Genomic DNA, 18,872 nt, shown 5'->3' with positions numbered 1-18,872 from the left:
GTTCCAGCGAGGGGAGAGGTAGAAACAAACAACCAATGTGTGTGTGTTGTGTTCAGGTGTTGTCACGTAAATAACAGTGCCCAAGCAATAAACAGGACAGACAATAGGATTTTATTTTATTATTTTTACACTACATTTTCACTGAAAGCTGACTGAATCCGACCCGAGCCCGAATACAATTTATACATTTTTGACCAAACCCGGCCCGACCCGTCGGGTAGGCCTACTGTCGGGACCTGTCGGGCTCGGATCGGGTAGCCACACTCTAGTGTGTGTATGTGTCCCCTATAGGGGCCTATCTGCTAGTGTGTGTATGTGTCCCCTATAGGGGCCTATCTGAATTTCTATCTTTGAGAGATATTATTTTGTAATATAACTGAATTTTCTATCCATACATATAAACTTTAAATATATTAAAATTATAAGGCATCTTTGAGTAAACTGCGAGTATCATTTAAGTAGGCTATCTCGTGGCCGGGCCGAGTGTCCTCTTTTTTGGAAATCAAAATATGGTCACCCTACTATTGCAGGAACGTCACATTTGTTGTAATGGAAAGCTAATGGTTTAGCAAGCTAACCAAGCTAACCACCACCACCTACCTGTACAAGAGAAAAATGGCTAACTCTGTGTTGTTCATTATCTCCATCCTCTCCTTCAGTGCTCGCCAGTGTATGTTAAAATAAAAGCAGGCCCCGGGTTCCCTCTCTTTTTGGAACAAGCTTTTTTAATTCACCGCTATATTTCCGTTTTTGGCACTGTGTCTTGAATGTGTGCTGCTACTACCTGGTCCCTACCTTTTTATAAAGTCCAGACCTCACCTGCTTGCTGTTATTGGCTGGGGGCTACACACCAGTGCTCAGAGGTCACGGCCCTAAAATCTTCCAGACACAGCAAAGTAAGAAGTAAATAAGAAAATTCAGGCAGAGGGCAGGGTCTCTGCCCGTAAAGACACTGCCACACACTTCTAGTGAGTCATAAGTGATGATTGACTTTTGCGTAAGTTTATACTTTATTTTCTTTTTTAGGAAAACCCTGCCTAGTATACCTTTATATTGTATTATTGCCCCATAATAAGCTAAATCACTGCTGCCCAATTTGGGGTAGGGATGTGAGATGATTAACATTAAAGACAGTAAGAAGAAAGGAAGAAGAAAACCTTCACAAAATGCTGTTTTGTTTTTCTGAAAAACTAAATTGTGTCCTCGCTGAACATTTAAAATGAAATGAAGCATTCTGACAATGTTTTACTCGTTGCTTATACTGTTCACATAGAGTTCCTACTGCTCCGTTTTGTATTGGCACTAGCCAAAAGGTTTGAAAAGCATTGACTGAGTAGTGTTTCTGAGGTGCAGGGTTTGTATTGGCTTTTAAAAAGCAGTAGCGCAAGCAGCTAACAGCCTGATTTGCTAAATAGCAAAACTGTAAACCTCAAACAGCAGTTAACTAAAATCCATGTGTCCCTTGAATATACAATACTTAAAAGGTAAACAACTCCAAAGGAACATATTTCTACTCTTTTGTCTCTCATTCCTCCCGTGTCACTGACTCCACAACCAGTTTACTAATGGTGACCTTTGTCAAGTTACCGATCATGTTCTTTGCACGGGTCGCTCACCAAGTGTCACCAGAAAAAGACGGATGGACATGACCACACCCTGGCTTTTTGGAAACACTGTTTCTGATTAACCAAACCCCTTCAGTTAACTAAACTGGTTACAGCACAATCATCAACATCATTATGCAAGTCCGTGTGTATTAGAGACACATAGACCAGCTTACAATAGGATTTGTAAATGGTTAAACTGAACAGGAAGCGGCGTGAGGATACATGGTGGGGTGAGCAGGGTAAATCACCGACAGCTGAGTTTTATATGGGAGAGGTGGGTGGCAGGGTGTTTGGGGGGTGTGTGAATGGTTTTATATGAGAGTGAGTGACTGATTTCCCAGACACAGAGCACAGTGCATCCTGAATGGGTAAATGGCATTTATTCAGCCGGTTAGTCTGGGAAAACATATGGTGCCATTTGGAGGCCCAGACTGGTGCACGCTGTTCTCCTGTAATTAGACTGGCCCAGCAGAGCAGCTACATAACTGCTCCATGATAACCGCCCTACTGCAGCCTACAGTGCTGCTGCCACCCAGCCCTGGCTGCAGCACAGGACCAGCACACCGCATTACACATCCTGTTAACACACTGTTCAACACCAGTGAACACCAGTGACACCGCAACTTTGGCAGCTGCACACGTGCACCGAGGGCCAGATTTACTGGTACTGGATATGTGACGGCATTAACAAAAATATATACGCCACACTTTTCATTCTATTTGTACTTGCAGTATGCCTGAAAGTTAAGTCTGATTCAGTGACCAAGGCTGCCTTCTTGTTGTATTCTGGGGAAAAAAGGATCACTCGAAAATGTGTAGTTCAGCAGTGGGATCCAGAAAAGAATCAAATATAGTGATGTCTGTTACTACAATTGTAATAATTGTCTTCGTTTATGGAAAGGTTGAAGTAGGAGTCATTAAATAAACTTATAAGAAAATGGAAAAAAAAAGATGCAAGAGAAAATATTGCTTATATATATATAAAAAAAGCTTAAGCCGCCGCAATATAAATGTCAAATCAAAGCATATCCACAGCACGTTAGCAGCTCAGTGAATGTCAAGTTCAAGTTTAATGACCACACGCCTGCAACTCCCCATCCACTCTTTGTTTGGTCAGATATTGCATTATTTTATATGTTATAAAACATTTGGTTATTGCGTTCCTTTATTATACGTCCTGTATTTCTTTTTTTAATTGGATACTTTTTTTTTACTACCTTAGCACAGATGCCCTGATTTTTTTTTTTTGAGGTGCTTTCATTCCTTTTCTGTAGCCAGAGATGTTTTGATCGAATACTGTTTGATTAAAATTCCCTTCTACACACACAGACACAACCTTAGTTTAATATGCCTGTGAATATCTGAACCTGGGTGGCACAGTGGATCAGTGGTTTGCACTGTTGTCTGTGTAGAGTCTACATGTTCTCCCCTTGTTTACTTGATAGACCAGCACCCTGGACGGGATATACCTCATGTTTTGTCCAATGTGTCCTTGGATGAACTGGAGCTCCTTGTGAACACACTGTAAGTCTAGCAGAATGCACAATAAAGGCCCTTTATCATACATTTACACATCATTTGTGTGTTCATCCCTTAAAGGAATGCTCTACTAAAATATACCTTTTGAGAATTACATACTCCGTCTTTACCTGCTTTGTGTAAGAAGGTAGAATACCCCTTCTATCTACCTTTTTTCCTTCCTTATTGTCTTTTTAATCACTCCCCACCCTCCCTCCATCAGGATCAGGGCAGCAGATTGTGTGTCGAAGGTGTGGGTTGTGTTGGCAGGGCTGTGGGGGCGTCAGCTGGGCTGTTGTCCCGTCAGGGGGGAACAGGCTGGCAGCCCGGCGGGAAGGCCCTGTTAAAGATACACTGCTGGGAATCGGACTGAGCCAGCGCCTGGTCCAAACCGCGCACACACACATGAGCACACACACCAGGAGGGATTGGTAAGGAAAGTGGTGGGGGTGTCCAAACCTGGGATAAAGACATTTCCTCCCTCATTTATAAAATCTGACACCACCAGTCTGCCCTCTCCTCCTCCCTAATCAACATCCCTTCACAAAGATCACAGACACACACACACATACAAACACACACACACACACACACACACACACACACACACACACACATTGAAAATCCAATCTGCAGCCTAGAGTATTAAACTGCAGTTCTTCTAATGACCAATAGATGCTGGCTCAGGAAAAAAAATCTTTGGTTTCACAGGATTCCTCTCATAATAACCAAGTTGGCACTGAGTACCCTATAGCTTCAAAACGTCCTTCAAGAAACCTTCAGAAACCTATATTCAGTTTCACAGATGCTACTTCTGTGTTTTTCCACCTCAGTGTGTAAATCCCTACATATGATTTTAATACCTCGGTGGGCTTGGAGGACATTTAAGGGTACAGCAAGCATCGTCGCACGTTTCTCTACACATTTCAAGTCCGATTATGTACGGCTAACACTCCCTCAACACGCACACACACAGTTACATACTGTACTACATACTGTCTGTGTCCAGAAGGGGCTGTCTGCGTGGCATGCTATTCTCTTGTTGTCTGTTTAGCAAGTACAGCATGTGAGAGCGCTGCCAAATTTGCATATGCCGCCATGTATATTTCAGCAGCGTTTAAGACACACATCACCGACAGTGAATTATGCATGGGGCTGGTACAGTGGAGGTGCTTGTTTTATGCACTTGTGAAGGGAAATTGAACTGTGTTTTCTTCTGCTCATGACGTTCAAGGCCCAAGGCCCATTAAAGCACACAGAGCAGGCAGCCTCTAAATGGACTGGCGGTGTACAACGTATCCCCCTCTAACAAAGGGGGCCTGGCATAAGGGAAAGGCGTCCGACAGGTTCTGACAGCTAGGTAATAGGATTCCCACCTCTCCAAAGGGACTGACTGAGGTGCTGTTGTAGTATCCTTGTAGACCACTCCGTCCTTTTATATGTGAATGTGCATGTGTGTTTGTTAAATGCGGTGCTGTGGCAGAGATGAGTGACTGAATAATTCAAAACTGGCATGTCTCACAAAATGATGCAAACCCGTGCATGGATTGTCAGTGGGAGGAATAGAGTGTTGCAGTAAAGACAGCCTAAAAGGCTCTTATGCATTATAGACAAGCCTTTTGAAACTGTTTTCTCATATGCAAATGGAACACACACAGCTGCAATCTCCCCCGTTCACTGCAAATCCAAATGAGGCATAGGGCTGTTTATGTTTATATTGTGTACGCGACTGCGAGAAGAGGATGGAGGGGTGTTGGTCGAAGCACATGAAAGATACAATGAAAGACACAATTGTGCTGCTATCAATGTTTACTTCAAAGAATGAGCAGTTAGAGCTGTGGCTTTGCCTGCGCAACGGCAGCTGTGTTCTCGTAAGCCTCTCCTGGACTCAGGGAATAGACTGCAGAGGATGATCGTAATTAGATATGTCATTTAAGACACCTATGCTCTCCCACTGCTCTATATTTATCCACTTGCAGGTCTCTAACAGGCCCTCAGGTCAACACATTGTGTCCCTACCTGTCATCTCAGCAGTGGACGGGACATATGCGGCGGATAGAGACAATATGAAGCCACCTGCTAGTCACCCTGCCCTCTCCTCTCCTCCCAGCACTCCTCCTCTCTCCTCTTCTCTTTGCCTCACCTTGCATTTGTGACAATTCATTCATTCCTGTTAAAGCTGCCTTGTTTAGCTTGGCTTAGTACCAGTGAATCTGCTATTTATAGAGTTCGTTTTAGCCACCTCTGCGTGGTAAATGATGATAAGCCTAGCCTGTAATAAACAATCTCATAAAAAGCTCTGCAGCTCAGCCCTTAATGGCCTTAGGGGCTTGTAAGAGCTTTATAACACATTTATTACCCCTTTAATGGCCGAGGAGCTGTGAGCCATAACATAAGCTAACACTAATTTAATTTCCTGACATATATTGGCTTTATGTTATCTTTTGGTTTTGGTTATTTTTGCCAACTTCATTGATTTCATAGCTCGTCTTATTCGGGGTCTTGCTTAACGCATCGTGACACCAAAGAGAAACTATATCTAACACTTGCCTCAATTATTTTGCCACTTGGTATTCAGAGTCTGGTAAGAGAAGAGGAGAAACCATTACTTTGTTAGCCAAAAGCACACATCCACTCAGAACAGACGAAAGGGCCAGCATGGGGAATAGAGATATTTGATGTTGAATCTCCCCCTATTTACAGTAGGATGCCTGAATAAACGTGTTCAGAAGCTGGAAAGCAGCATTATGACCCATAACCCCGAGGTATTTGAAATGGAACAGCAGGACTTACTTTGAAAAAGAATAGGAGATGTGCTCTGGGCTCACTGTTTATACCTTGATGTGATTTGGACTGAAATATATAAAAAAAGCCTGTTTATCTGTTCTCTCCCTTTCGTCCATGGCTGAAAATTGCAGGGTTTAGGGAAGGGAGGCTATTCAGATACACTGCACTGCTGGCAGTGGTTGGAAAAAAGGAAATCTCCTCTTTTGTTTTAGTGTCTGAAGCTGGTAGAAAATTATTCAACAAGTATTATTGTAAAAGTTTTCATCATATTATTAGCTATTTACCCATTTTTCTTGTCATCGCTGTTCAGTGTTCAAACCAAATGCCACTGCAATCCACATAACCATGGCATTATATTTGAAGGATCTAACAGGTGAGAGCGGATCTTTTTACAAGGTACAGATTTTCCATCACACAAGTGCCCTTTCTGCAACATTTTCCCATTATGGTTTATTAAACTAACTCTGGGGCCCGGCTATCTCCTTTTGGTTTCAGTGCTTCTTTCTCCAAACACCAATTTCAGCCCTTCCTCAATTATTCCTTTGTCTGAAAAGAAGCAAGGTATCAATCTTTTATGTTTTGGAAAAATCTGATGAGTGCTATATGCCGGACCTCCTGCTCGACAGAGATTGTGGAGCTGGCGTGGGGAGAGAAATACAAAATTGCAGAGTAAATCAATACTGGGCCAGTAATGTTAGGGGGGATCCCCTTTCAAAGAGCAGAGCTGAATTTGTACGCCTTATGTTTTTGATCTCATACTGTACTCATTTCATTCCAGGCGCAGTTGTTATCATAGTTGCTGTTGTTTGTATGTTATTTTAGCTTCTTTCCCAAGTAGCTATTTTGCAATTTGGACAAAAATACAATTAAAGGCCCATCTGTTTCCAATGGTCCTAACGTCAGACAGATGGGGTCTGTCTATTGAAGCCATACCAGGATCCTGGCAGGTTAGAGGCTTTGGTAATGAACATGCTAAATATGCGACCAGGCTGATTTCATCATAACAAGGCCTGTATGGGCTAGAATGGGTAAATGTTCTTTTTCATGAAGTTAAGCCATCGCACTTTAGCCTTGGCGATAGTCCGGGAAAAATACAGGACTCGTGTTTATAGGTATTTGCCCCTAGTGGTGTAAGTTTCAGATGCATTTGGGACCCTTTTCACTCATGCCAAGTTACATGAGACTGCTGCAGTTAAGGTTTTATTGTTGACACACCAAAATCTGGAGATCTGAAGGAAAATTGTCTGTTATTACACAGTGACAGTTTGTCATCACAGGATGATACAAAGTTATGTTTAAGTTTAATAGTCATACATACATGCAATAGCATTTTCTGTACCCCAATATTGTTTTAACTCATTAAGAGCAATTCATCTCCTCTTTCACATGTTTCACATGTCTTTAGCACAACGCCTCAGAGCACTATGTAGGCGCATGTTTTCAGCATGAGAAGCCCCAATCCTAATCGGGCCCCTAACCGCTAAACCTGACAATGTTAGTTAGTTATTTTGTGGGACATGGAACCCTGATTCTGGTTGAGCTGCACTGGGCCACTGTAAAGGCCACAGTACTTTACAACTTTTGAGGAGTCATGGGATTTGTCACATGCTTTCACTTTCAAACTCCTCACATTAAGCTTCAAACCACTGACCCTATGCTTGGCCAATTATAAATGTCAAAGAAAATCGCACAATCTCACACAGATCCCTTATGCAAAGCGCATGTGTGTAAACAGCTTGGCCACAATCGTGTATGCTGTTACAAAGTAGTCTTCTTCCTTCCAGTCTGATCTTCCTGGGCTGCTACAATTCTGCAGTAGTCAGTAGGAACAAAGAGAGTGTTTTTTTGGTGCTTGCTATCCTGTTTTAGATACAATGGCTACCGGACTTGCTACTAAAGCTGCACAACAGTAAACAGGCTAATCTAATAGGTAATGATATACCATACTGACAGTGGTCCAAAAGCGATTAGGTTAATTCTAACAAATACACTGCCCCACCCCGTTCGGTCTGTGTGAAACACTTGTGTGAATATGAGACACAGTCTGATCAGGTTTTCTAGGTACTGAGGCAGGGTCTGGGAATGATTGATCACACTGCGTTGCGCCTGATGGACTCAGGTCTTCACTAAAGTACAAGCATCCACCCACTCCGCTTGCCTTCCAAGCATGCAAGCACAAACATTTCTAACACAGTTCTTTTACCTAGAAACAAGCCTGAGGGCTCTGACCAAAACACTTCTAATATAGGAAAATTGAGCTGCTTTGAACTTTGGTGTTTTTGATAACTACTTGGTATGCTTCCTGGAGGATAACCTGTGGGCTTGGCTTCCCAAGCTTTAATCCCTTTGATTAAGTGCCAGGGCAAGATAGCTCGGCACTCAATAGGCCCTTTACCTTCCTAATATCCCCACTGTCCTGGGCTTGAAAGCACCAGTGCTCTCAACTCTCAGTAGGTGAATTTTTAGCCCTCCTTAAACTCCTCTGCAGATAGTTGTTTTCAAAGTTTGGGCCAATAACCTCCTTCCTGTCTGTGCCCTTTCCCTTGTCCCTCATCCTGTTTTAGGTCAAGATGTCCTCTGTTCTTTTGCTTTGTTTATGCATTATGATTCACAGCAGCAAGGGTGTACGTGGTACAGTACTGCGCCTCCTTCCCTCCCTTCCAGCCGCGTGGTGCTGACGGCAGGGCCATGGCCTCCACAGATTAGCAAGACTCAGAGGAGGAGCACAGTTGCTGGGGTAATTATGCTAAGAGTTGTAGGTTGCCAGATGCAGGATGAGGCTTGGACCTTGGTTCCATACTGGTGGATCAACCCTAGAAAGCTGCAGCTAATTGGGCAGAGCATACATGGTTGAGCCCACCCAAGACTCCCATCATCACAACCATCTCTCAGGTCATGACTGTTTTGTAGAAGTATGCAAAGGTTTCCTTGTTAACTTGACTCTCGCCTGAATGATAAAGTATATTATAATTCTAATCATTTTGACCCTCACTGCCCACTGAACAACTTTATTTATCCTTGTAAAGACAGTTGGATGCGACAGAAGATAATTTTCAGACTGCACATTGAACTTAGCAGTACACTGACAAATCATTTTACTGTTTAGTAACATTTTAGCAAAAATAATTCTTCATTTAAAGCTAGTGATTTATCCCAGAGTTTGAAATATCACATGTCGGTCTGCCCAAACAAACACTGAACTTAGGACTTAAGGTTTTGGCACAACGTGATCCCACAGAAATTAATTCAGTGAGCACGACCTCTTAACGCCGCATTACGTGATGGTGGCATGTAATGTGTTGAATTATGTGGTGGGAGCACAGTTGGGTTTAGGCACCAAAACTACTTGGTTAATTAAGGAAAAAGATTGTGGTTTGTTTTAAAGTAGTTCTATTTGTTACAGACAGGGTGGTACAGTTGGGTTTCAGCACCAAAACCACTTGGTTAGGTTTGGAAAAAGATTGTTTTTGGTTAAAATAACTACCTTTTTTACATACGGAACGTAAGTATATTGCAAAGTGACGTAAGAATGTCACATCTATGTAAAGGTCAAAATTGGCTTTTAGTTTCATGCTGAACATGGACAGCAGAATCCCGGTGAAAGTACTGTGTTTGTTTGACCGCCCTGACCTCCAACCTACATAGACTGTCCTGCTAACCACCACCCATTGCTTGATGTTGTTGAACCAGGGAAATTGTGTGTCTACCATGTCAAAGAAACTAATTTACTTACCATTGGCATTGTTTCTGTGGTGCTGGCACATCATTTTTAACACTTTACCTGCCACCACTTGTAATGCTGTGTTAAGGGGTCATGGTCATGTAACATATTTCTGAAGAACCAGGTTGTTTGCCATGACAAAAAGACAAAAATAACAGATTAACCATTGGCAGAAATATTGTATGTTGATGTAAATTTTGTTATTGGTATTCACAGTCATTCTCGGTCAAACCTCTCAGCCTGCATTTTTACATAACTGAAGCTAAGCTCTGCTGTATCTGTTTAAGTCTTTTTTTCATCTGTCTGTGTTTTATACATATTTGAAATGCATCATGATCTGGGTCCAAAACCCAAACAATTGTTTTGTGCGACTATTTTTTCTGTTCTTTTATGGGAAATTGTCATAAACCTTGAAAAGTAAATGAGCTTGTTTGGTAGGAGAAAAACCTCAAACTTCAAATAACTGGCTCATATTTACTGCATCTAGCTCCTGATGCCTGTTTTGATTGGCTCAGTGTTTCTCAAGAAGAAGCTTTTGTAATGCATTTCACTGGAGCTGCCCAAAGACAGCCACTGGATTTAGATGCAGATAGAAAACAAGACTCTCTCTAAAATTGGCTGACCCTTCTCAGCACTCTGTACCCTCGCTGCCCTCGCCGCAGAGATATGAGGGCACTCTGACATACTTCTGAAGCATCTTTTGTTGTTTCTCATGGGTAAATTCTGCCCAGTGTTATTCCCTGTGAACCCCCTCCACAGACACACACACACACACACACACACACACACACACACACACACACACACACACACACACATACATACACATATAACCAAAACCAGTCCACAGGAAAACTCAGAGTGGTTGCAGTTTTCTTTCACACACATCAAATACTGTATAATAAATACAGTTAAAAGATCACAGCTGGGACCATATTTAGATATTTGCTTACATTTATAATCTAAGACAGTAGCTTGAAACAAAGGGCTATAATGGGTGTTTTTCCAGCAGTCACTTTTTCTGTTTGCTTTCATTATTTCTCAGTGCATCCATCTTAAAAAATGATTGATGCCCTGTTGATGCTGTGGATTAGAGTAGCAGAGAAGTGAGCCTCATAGTATAAACAACTAGAAAGGCTTTACTGTGGAAACTGTGGCGCTACTGTAGCATGTTCCACTAAAATTTGTGTATGTATAAATAATTCTGCACCATTAGTAAGCAAAACATTTGCGGGGCGTACATGGCAGGGGTACTTTCAGTATGAACAATGTCCCAAATATCCTGTGTTAAACAGACTCAACTGCTACGACTGTGAATTGTCAACCAAGGCAGATTCAGTAAGTAGCCTTGGAATGCATATAATGAGCCAGTTCAGTTGCAGATGGGTTACCAGGTTAGGCATGTGAGTTAACAGGCTCGGTCAATCAGTAGCTCAGGTAGGAGAGTGAGTAGCCCCCACTGGAGAGTCTTGAAGCTGTGGTTGGTAACTTTTTAAAAAGTAACTTTCTGTCATATTTGCCGAAACTGTCACTATATCCACACGGTAGTACATGACACAGATAATTTGAAAAAAATATGTTCCTATGCCTCCACATGGTACTTTGCATGGCATTTTCAAGAATCCACCACACATGAACAAAAACAACCAGTTTGTGACCAGACGGCAATGTTAAAAACAGCTAAGCCAAAATGAAGCAACGCCCACCGGCAGGAACACATGTTCTCATTTTACAGCTAAACAATACACTAAAATATGTTTCTGAAAACATTTGAGGTCAGTGCAGTTTCAGAGTCTTGATTCATTTTTTGGTCAGTGTTTCTAGTTTGACAGTTTGACCGCTGTTCACAAGCAGTGATTGACATGGTTAACGGCTGCATGAGAAACTCCCCTGGGTCTGATTGGTTGTTTTCATTCAGGTTTGGTGTATTCTTGCAAACACCAGAGGAACATATTTTTTTCAGATTATCTTTGGTATGTTGTACTGTGGGTAAAGTATGTGGGTAAATATGACAAAAAGTTATTTTTATAAAGTTAGCGACTGTAGCTTTAAAGGAAAGCTCCCGCTGGCCTGTCATTTATGTCGTTCAGCTTTTCAACAGCTATATTAATTGCCCACTTTGATACAGACATAGGCTTTGCTGGCCTCTCAGTAGTCACTTCTTTGGCACTCGGCATCCTTTGCCATGCCATCTCCTCCCAACACCAAAGCAATGTCCTATGGCATCTGAATAATGTAGGAGGTTAAGTCATCCACCATGGCAGATAGCAGCTTGACTGCATGCACGTGTGTATGAGTGCTCGTTTGTGCCTGTGTACATAAATATGTGCAATACTCAAGATGGGCTCCATTACTTCTGCAGCAGGGTATCCCTTAACTCCTATCTTTTTAATTATTTATTTTATGAACAGTATATATATTTTGTTGGGGGTTATTGGGGCATGAATAAGCGTGTGTCACGGCCTTTTCACAATCCCTTATGAGCAAATCCCACCCCCCATCCTTGCCTTGCCCCCAGCAGGCCCAGCTCAGAGTTCTTCTGATAGCCATGAAGGGATTTGGGCTGGATGGGCAGACCCTGACTGGGCTGATTGCTTTGAATGGCACTGGCTAAAGCTGCCTTTGAAAGCAGGGGCGTTGATGAGCGCCTTCTCAGAAGAGTCTGTGTAGTCACTGCCTCTGGGAGGGACCCTCTCTAATACCCCAGCATAAGATATACAGGAAGAGGCAGGGATCACCAGTCACCCCCAGCCATACACACACACACATATACATACACATAGACATGTACACACCCACTTACTTAGACAACAACAGAAAAGTACTTTCAGTAAACTTTTTGACTCTTACTTATGTTGCCTACTAGTTGATGGATCTGTAAGTCACTCAAGCTAGACGGTGCAAGAACTAATTTTACCCTTCCAAAATACTGTACAGTGGAATTATTCATATTATTTAAGACCTCAGTTTGATAAACAGCATGCAGCACGTCTTTCTATTTGTGCTGCCGCTCATTTGAGAGTACTCTCCGAGCAGCTTGCAAAGACAGAGAGGGAGGATTTCCGGAGGAGTACGTGGGCTTGCTTGTTTTGTTCGCTGTTTCACCTTGTCCTTTTGCTCTCATAAAACACCTTGAACATGAGAGAAGACAAATTACAGCTTCAGACGCAGGTGTCCCGGTGCGTTTTTATCTCTCAGCAGGCCCCCAGGGTACATTACCTGTGTTCCACAGGGCTGGCTGTGACATGGGAGCTGTCACTGGTGGGGCCCCTGAGGCCTAGGCTGCTGCTCTAAACAGGGTGGCCTTCTCTCTTTGACGACCTGTCCCCCGGAGCGTGGAGCTCTGAACTTAGGATGCGTCCGCACCCAGCACCCCTGACCCCAAACCCAGTTACCCCTTGACTTTGCTATCACCTTAGTCTTGGGAACAGGTATGTCCACCATAAGCACCCTTGGTGATTAACATGAGAACACACAGGCTATACAGCTTCATGCTCATTAGGGTGATTGTTGCAAGTCAAGACACGAAGACACCAGTGCTTTAGACTACTCATCTTTACTGTGTTCATATGGAACATTCCTAGGTAACGCTTGTTGATGTCAGTAAACCCTGTGTTAGAGTCAGAGAGTTGGGGGATACGTGCTTGTCTGCCACAGCAGTCGGATGGCTTCAGGCGAAACAAGCTCATTTTGTGTGAAAGAGAGAGAGACAGAAGGGGAAAAAGAAGTAGCAGTAAATTACTGATAAGTGACAGAGAGAGCAGCTTATCGTGTGACAGCATCAGTGTGGAATGAAGGCCTGATGTGTGTGTGAGTTAACCCTTTGACATATCTCGTGGTGAGGGTGAAGGTGAGTGAAACACACAGAAGACGCACAGATGAACAGCCGTGGAAAGAAGGGAGGCGGAGAGGGAAATGGGAAAGATGGCAGGAGGGGAGTGGGTGGTGCACGCAGCGCGCCTGGCTTTATTTTCAATTGCAGTTTACGATTTTTCATGGTCATGTCTCCCCTGCCTCCTTTTCAAAATAATCGGCTGTCGGTTTTTGCAAGTCTGGCCGCCTTTCATTTCAGAGGTTTGTTTTTGAAAAGGTTGCTATTATAGCCAAATGGTTTCTGTGCTTCTCTAAACACGGCAAGGCATTAGGCCGGGCTCCGGTTTCAGGGCCTGGCTCCTAATGAGAGACCCAATCACACAGAGGGAAAAGACGGATCAGTCCTGCTACACCAGACCCAACCTGTGGTTTACCTCTTGAAACATAACCACACTCCTGCGTTCTCTCTTTTTCCCCCTTTTCTTTTTCTTCCACTCTGTCGTTCCCTCCACCTCCTGTCATGACTCTTCTTTTTTACAACCAAACTTGATCAAAGTTGATTGTGCAGCTGCACTGTTCTGCACAGATCTGTTAATAAATGGATTAACACCAGGGCCAAAATCTAGCCTGACAGCTCGCGTGGATTTCAGGCACGGTGCTAGAATACTTAGTTTCATCTCAGATGGGTAGAGAGATTTTCTTCTCCAGCTGCAGGGTGTGAGTCAGAACCTTGCGGGCTGTCATGCCATGTAGAAGCAGAATGTGTGTATGTAGAGCATATGTAATGTCTACTGCTAATTAAACCTTGAATGTGAAAACAGGGAAATACTGGTGGTGTTTCAGGTGTTTTAGAGACTAGAGATTGTACTGTAGAACAAAGAAGAGAATAGTGGGAGTGCCCTCTTATCATCAAAGTTGTTTCCCACACTGTCATTCAGGGTCAGGCTAATTTTATGTAGGTAAGTCTTTTACTTATTCCGTCTTCAGCTGGCCTTTGTTACAAACACTTCCAACTCGTCAAATACTGAAACTTGGTCAGGGGCCCTTGGTGTCAGAGGGACACCCTTGACAGCGGTATGAGGCGCAGTACATGGTGGCATTTTGTGATACTCCACGCAGCTACCGCAGTATTTTGAGCGAGAAAAAAGGGGAGGTGGATGCGTCAAACAAACGCTGCACTTTAGCCTGGGAGGCCGCCTTTCGTGTCTCATGTAAAACCAAGTCAGTCAAGGTCTTTCATTAACAGCATAGTGTGCTAGTATGTGTAGCATGCTACAGTAGTGGTGTGTGTCATGTGACAAACTTGATGTTACATTACTTTTATAAAAACCCTACTTATGTTAAGCCAAACCAAGATGTTTCTTTCCAAACCTTACCACGTACTTTTGTTGCCAAAACCTAAGAAAGTAAACCCAAACACATTTTTTTTCTACCCACGTTGTAAGTTTATTTTGAAAAAGAGTGTATTCATTCAACCAGCAGATACTGTACATTTCCTGTGAAAAGGGAAGTTTATTTTGAAAAGACTCAATGCAAGCGATGAGCATAAATTGACACACCATCCCTGGGCTGATGCAGGAGGGAAGGTTATGCAGGAGGGAAGGTTATGACTCAGAAGGTAGAGAGGGTCGTCCACTGATCAGAAGATCAGCGGTTCGATTCCTGATTCCTCCAGTTTGCATGTTGAAGTATCCTTGAGCAAGATACTGAACTCCAAATTGCTTCTGATGGCTGTACCATTGGTGTGTGAGTGTGTTAAAAAGAGCTGGCAGGTGGCACCTTGTATGGTTGCCTCGGCCACCAGTGTATAACTGTGTGTGAATGGGTGAATGTGACTAGTAGTGTAAAAAATGCTTTGAGTTGTCAGAAGACTAGAAAGGTGCTATTCCAGTTCAGGTCCATTTACCTTGCTCGTCATATTTTGACATGTAAGGCCACTGATCAGGCGCTGCTATTTGAGGAGTTGGGAGTTAGAATGTGTTGACAATACAGATATAACCTATAAAGTAGTTAGCTTGCAAAATGTACTGACTGTGTGTGGCTTTTCAGTGTCCCTCCGTGACTCAGGCAGATTTAAAAACTTAGCAGGAACTCCTGTTCTGTCTCGTATTTTCCCTCAGACTCTCCCTTTCCTTCTCTTGTTGGTGTATGTCATGAAGCTGAGTCATACAGTTTTGGGATGGTTGCAATTTTCCCCTCCAAATATGAAACATTCTTCGTTCTTAACCTGAACCGACGTGTCTTTACGTTGATTAACACCCCCTAGAGCGAACCTATGCATGTTTCTATCTGTTCACATCTTTCTATCTACTTTTATCCTGTCTTTCCTTCAGTCTGAACACATCTTTAGGCTAATCCTTTGCACTGTGAATGTCAACTCATTTCATATCATGAGAAACACATGTACAATTTACTTAGCGCAAATGGTTCTGATCGGGAGCGCATTTTGTGGAAATGGTGTGCTAGCTCCAGTACGGCAGCTGTGATCCCAACTCCTGCTAACCCCAATGGCTCTCCACAACTCTTCCCCCAGTGTTCACGGAACTCTACTGTATTTGCTCTGTGGAGGTTGTCTGTTCTGCACTACCGAGTCACAAGACCCTGTCAGTAAGACGGTGGCTTTGACTCCTGTAAAGCTGTAGTGGAAGAGAGGATGGAGGAGAAGAAGAAGAAGAAGAGATGGAGAGCAGTATGCACAGTCTTCTGTCACTGCCAGACACTTCTCAGTCTTCTTGCAGTGGGGACTATGATTTATGGAGGAGTCTCCATGTTGTAAGAACCTGAGCAGGATCACTCGCTTCTGCAAGGAAGAGAGAGGGGGAGAGAGCAGTCTCCTCTGTCCCTGGTGCTTCTCGTACACACCTATCTTAGCTCTTCTTATTTCAATTTCTGTTTATAGTTTTGACGGATTATAAAAAAGCAATGCCAGATGGATACCCTCTCTTTTTTCCCCTTCTGTTCTCTCCTCTCTTTTTTTTCCAAAGTGAGTGATTGTTAAACAGTTTATGTATTCTCTTTCTGCCTGTGTGTTTATTGGAGGTAGTGAATTAGGTTTGAAACCATCACCGGAGGTTGTGTTTGAAACTTGAAAGGAAGCCCCCGTAGCACAGGCCCCCTCCTTCTCTCTCATCCCCCCCCAAACCTCACTCTCACTCTTTCTTTTTCTTTCTCTCACTCACTCACACAACCTCACACTCTCTCAGCGTTAGCGTAGTTGTCACACTGTGGCGCCGCTATCTGCACATTATTAGTTATTACTTTATCGGCTCCCAAAGCTGTCAGAAGACACCCTCCTGGAATATACAGCAGGCATAAGCCATCAGTCCTCATTACGCTAGACCCGCGTGCAATTTACACCCAGCTGCCGCTCACACACCCATGACAACATGCTAATGTGTATGTGTTTTTGTGTGTGTATGCACACTTCTGATGACAGGGCTGCACACGTATGATATGAGCACACCTTTGAGGGAATGCACTCACATGTATGAACGGGGCAGGGCTAATGTGCAACATGATAAAAGCATCCAGCAAGGCCTTCATGTATGCGTTTGAAGCGAGCTCAGACTTATGTTTTTTCATGCGTAACGCTGCTGCTGCTCCGAGCCACCAGGAGGCAGGGACAACATTGAAAACTGCCGCTCAGGACAGCTCAAGTCCTGTTGAACACACAGGTGTGCGGTAAAAGCCCTGGAGGCACCCGGGACAGAACAGGGCCCAGCAAGTCAGATTGAGTGAGTTACTGTGTATCCCAGTGATAGAGATCAACACAAACGTCACATCACCTGATAAAAAAAAAGAGGTGTGTGAGTATGTGTGTGTGTGTGTGTGTGTGTGTGTGTGTGTGTGGAAAGGGGAGTGGAGGGGTTGTAAAAATAAAAAAGCATCATATCAACATAATGAATTATGTTTTGATTCAGCCCTTGCATATTTCGCCCGAGGTGGCTGTCATGAACAGATGTACAAGTCAGGTTCTCATCATTACTGTTTGCGTTGGAGTATGAAGATTGTGCAAATCAGACCTCCTGCACCGACATGCCGTTGGATGCTTATTACCCAGTCCTGTTGCCATTGACTAACCTCTCCACCGTTTGATCTAGCAAAGTGGCCACATTAGCACTGACTAATTCCCTTGGCTGTGGGTTTTGGAAACAGTACACGTTCTTGAGGCCTGCTGTCACACTATGATTGTTAGAGTTGAGTTAAGTCTTTGATTCCGCCCCCTCCTCCCCACATGGTTTTCTTAAGGAGCATCAGTTGGGCTCATGGCCTTACCAGCCTGTCAATCACACGACTGGCATCCGTGTTTGGCATGACGAAGAAGTACGTCTTTGTCTTTGTTCTTGTGGATGTTTATTGAACTTTTAGAAAGTGTTAACACAGTGTCAAACATGCACAGTAGTAAGGAGTTAATACTCTTGCTTTAAGTTAACAGTAGACGTGCTGACAAACGACTGTGGTGACTCATATTTGATAATTTCTGTATTTATTGAGTAATTTCAGTTGATGTTTATACAGCAAGTCATGGCGTTTTCTGCGTCAATCATTAGTGTACGCTCCGTTTCTAAAGAATATACTGTATGTCACTTAAAGTACAGTTTTTAATGAGACTTTCTGTGCAGCTGTTATAATAATTTCATGGAGGACACACTCTTAAGAAGGTCATGCATAGAAGCATCGCACTATGCAAGCCTTTGAAGCAGCAGTGTCTCCAATTTGGTTATTGCAACAGAGACATGTCCCTATTTGTCTACTCTCGCATTATCAAGAGAACGCAGGAGTATGGATGGCCAGCAGCAACAGGAAGGATTTGCTAAGTTGCTCTTGGATAGCTGAGCCTCCATCCCACATAATGCTAAACACAATTATGCAAACTTTTTTTTTTTTTCCTTCAATGAGAACAACGCAAAATAATGGCTTTAATATATGCCCTTACCTCCAGCAAGTGTTTTGTATGCAAATGAGGTGTGATTTAAGGGACGGAGAGGCGGAGTGTCTCTTGCATCCATCTTTTGTTGCCAGGCGGATTAAGGGAGATCTGTTATGGTTTGTTAACATGAGAGCTTTTGATTCGGATTGAAACGAAACCATGTGTAGAATTAGATTAAAGACAATGTGTGGTGAGTGGCGGCTCAGGCATGTGCTGGACTTCACCCTCCCCATACGCAGGCGTTCACCACTGTGGTCCCATTGTTTGGCCCGGCTTCTGTTGTGAAGTGGGTTTTTGTCCTGTTTTTGTTCTGTAATGGGCTATAATAACTTATATAAATCACAGTGACTGAGCTGGAGCTCCTCGGTTCGGGCTTGGCATTGATGGAAGGCCTGGTTCTCCAGAGGACTGGTGAGCAGAAAGTCTTGTGTATGCTAAGGGAAAGTTTGAAAGTCAGCGGGCTTTAGGTTTGACAGTGTTGTTTTGTTGCGAAGGG

General features: G+C 43.3%; 1 protein-coding gene across 1 annotated transcript in view; it reads left to right on the top strand.

Moving 5' to 3' along the window:
- The window catches only part of fto (FTO alpha-ketoglutarate dependent dioxygenase), an 84,638-nt gene extending 76,104 nt beyond the window's left edge, over window positions 1-8,534 (top strand). The window contains exon 9 of the mRNA XM_050044266.1: window positions 8,477-8,534. Within this exon, the coding sequence (XP_049900223.1) occupies window positions 8,477-8,519 (43 nt within the window). The 3' untranslated portion in view covers window positions 8,520-8,534. The remainder of the gene's footprint in view (window positions 1-8,476) is intronic.
- The last annotated feature ends 10,338 nt before the right edge of the window (window positions 8,535-18,872 follow it).

This window comes from Epinephelus moara, chromosome 1, assembly GCF_006386435.1.
Source record: "Epinephelus moara isolate mb chromosome 1, YSFRI_EMoa_1.0, whole genome shotgun sequence".
Lineage (NCBI taxonomy): Eukaryota > Metazoa > Chordata > Actinopteri > Perciformes > Serranidae > Epinephelus > Epinephelus moara.
This window is presented reverse-complemented; position numbering and strand designations above follow the sequence as displayed.